Here is a 1,674-nt window from a genome sequence, read left to right as displayed (position 1 = left end):
CCTGTATTCACATCACATCAGGAGTGTGTAAGCTGAGACATGACTATAATGTGTACCACATTTAATGTCTTCACTGGCTTAAGTAGACCTACTATCCTCATACAGGTATAAAATGTGTATTATACTAAAATGGTGTACCCTTTAATTGTACATATGTGTTTTACTGTAAGCACTGTTTTGCTATATGTTAACAACAGCAGAAACACACATGTAGTTAGACATGAAACATAAAGTCTTAAAGTGATAAAAGTTATTGTTCACTAATATTTTGTAAGCCAATACAAAAAATCACTGTAGGATTAATAAAATTGAAAATCTTTTATCGTTTTCATTTGTGTGTGTGTGTGTGTGTGTGTGTGTATGTGTGCAAGCATGTGTGCATGCATGTGTGTGTGTGCGTGCCTGCCTGTGTGTTTGTGCATGTGTTTGTGTCTGTGTGTGTATGTGTGCATGTGTGTGTGTGCGTGTGTGTGCGTGTGTGTGTGTGTTTATGTGTGTGCGTGCGCAGGGGTTAAAGTGGGGGGGAACGGGAAGGAACGCAGTACCGGCATCTCAGATAAATCAATAATAAATATAGGCCTATTCTCTCATAGAGGCAGCCGTGGCCTACTGGTTAGCGCTTCGGACTTCCAGACCAGTAGGAACGGCTGAAGTGCCCTTGAGCAAGTCACCTAACCCCTCACTGCTCTCCGAGCGCCGCTGTTGTTGCAGGCAGCTCACTGCACTAGTGTGTGCTTCACCTCGCTGTGTGTGTTTCACTAATTCACGAATTGGGATAAATGCAGGGATCAAAAGAGTATATACTCATACCAACGATATAGCGCGATGATATTGTTAAAATAAATGGTGAGTTAATTTTTCGCCTGTACAGAGGTGACCAAGAAGCTAGCAATTCTTGTCCAAAAAGTATTGCTACACCACGATACTCAATATGTTGTCCAACGGGGAGTCATTTTCCCCCATTGCACCGACACTGGATTTTAGGGTTCCCCCACCTGCCAAATCCCACTTTAACCACTGTGCTTGCATGTGTTCTTGCATGTGTGTTTGTGTGTGTGTGTATGCGTGCATGAGTGTGTGTGCATGGTGCACGTACACACACACATACACACACACACACGCACGCACACACACAAACACACACACTCATTTGAGTGTGTGTGTTTGTGTGTGTGCGTGCGTGTGTGTGTGTGTATGTGTGTGTGTACGTGCGCGTGTGTTGTCCCTCCTCAGGCGTACTGCCAGACGGACCAGAGCGTGCCCAGCGTGATGCTGTAGGTGAGCATGGCCACCAGGTAGACGCGGAACAGCAGCACGTCCAGCACGTAGCCCACCTGCAGCCACTCCTTGGCCACGTCGCGGCTCTCGTCCCGCCGCTCCAGGTACTGCCGGATGCACGACACCTCCTGCAGGATGTTGTCCATGACGGGCGGCGTGGGGTCGCGCACCGGCAGGCCCATCCCTCGGACACCGTGCTCTCTGGACACGTCGCAGGTGTGGTGGTGGGCACAGCGGGAGCCTGTGAGGGACATAATTAATACATATAAATAAATACATAAATATATATTACAAATAAATATAAATAAATCTATATTGTATTCTTTATGAGATATTCCTATTTCTCAGAATATTTCTGCTTCTCTTCAAGTTTGGATTTTTCCTCATTGTTTTCAT

The 1,674-nt window shown here is 45.9% G+C and overlaps 1 protein-coding gene across 1 annotated transcript in view; it reads right to left on the bottom strand.

Annotated features, from left to right (window-relative positions):
- Positions 1-1,171: 1,171 nt before the first annotated feature.
- htr3a (5-hydroxytryptamine (serotonin) receptor 3A) overlaps positions 1,172-1,674 on the bottom strand; it is a 6,283-nt gene continuing 5,780 nt past the window's right edge. Inside the window, exon 9 of the mRNA XM_042095633.1 lies at positions 1,172-1,519. Within this exon, the coding sequence (XP_041951567.1) occupies positions 1,230-1,519 (290 nt within the window). The 3' untranslated portion in view covers positions 1,172-1,229. The remainder of the gene's footprint in view (positions 1,520-1,674) is intronic.

The sequence above is a fragment of the Alosa sapidissima genome, chromosome 6 (genome assembly GCF_018492685.1).
Source record: "Alosa sapidissima isolate fAloSap1 chromosome 6, fAloSap1.pri, whole genome shotgun sequence".
NCBI classification, from domain to species: domain Eukaryota; kingdom Metazoa; phylum Chordata; class Actinopteri; order Clupeiformes; family Clupeidae; genus Alosa; species Alosa sapidissima.
This window is presented reverse-complemented; position numbering and strand designations above follow the sequence as displayed.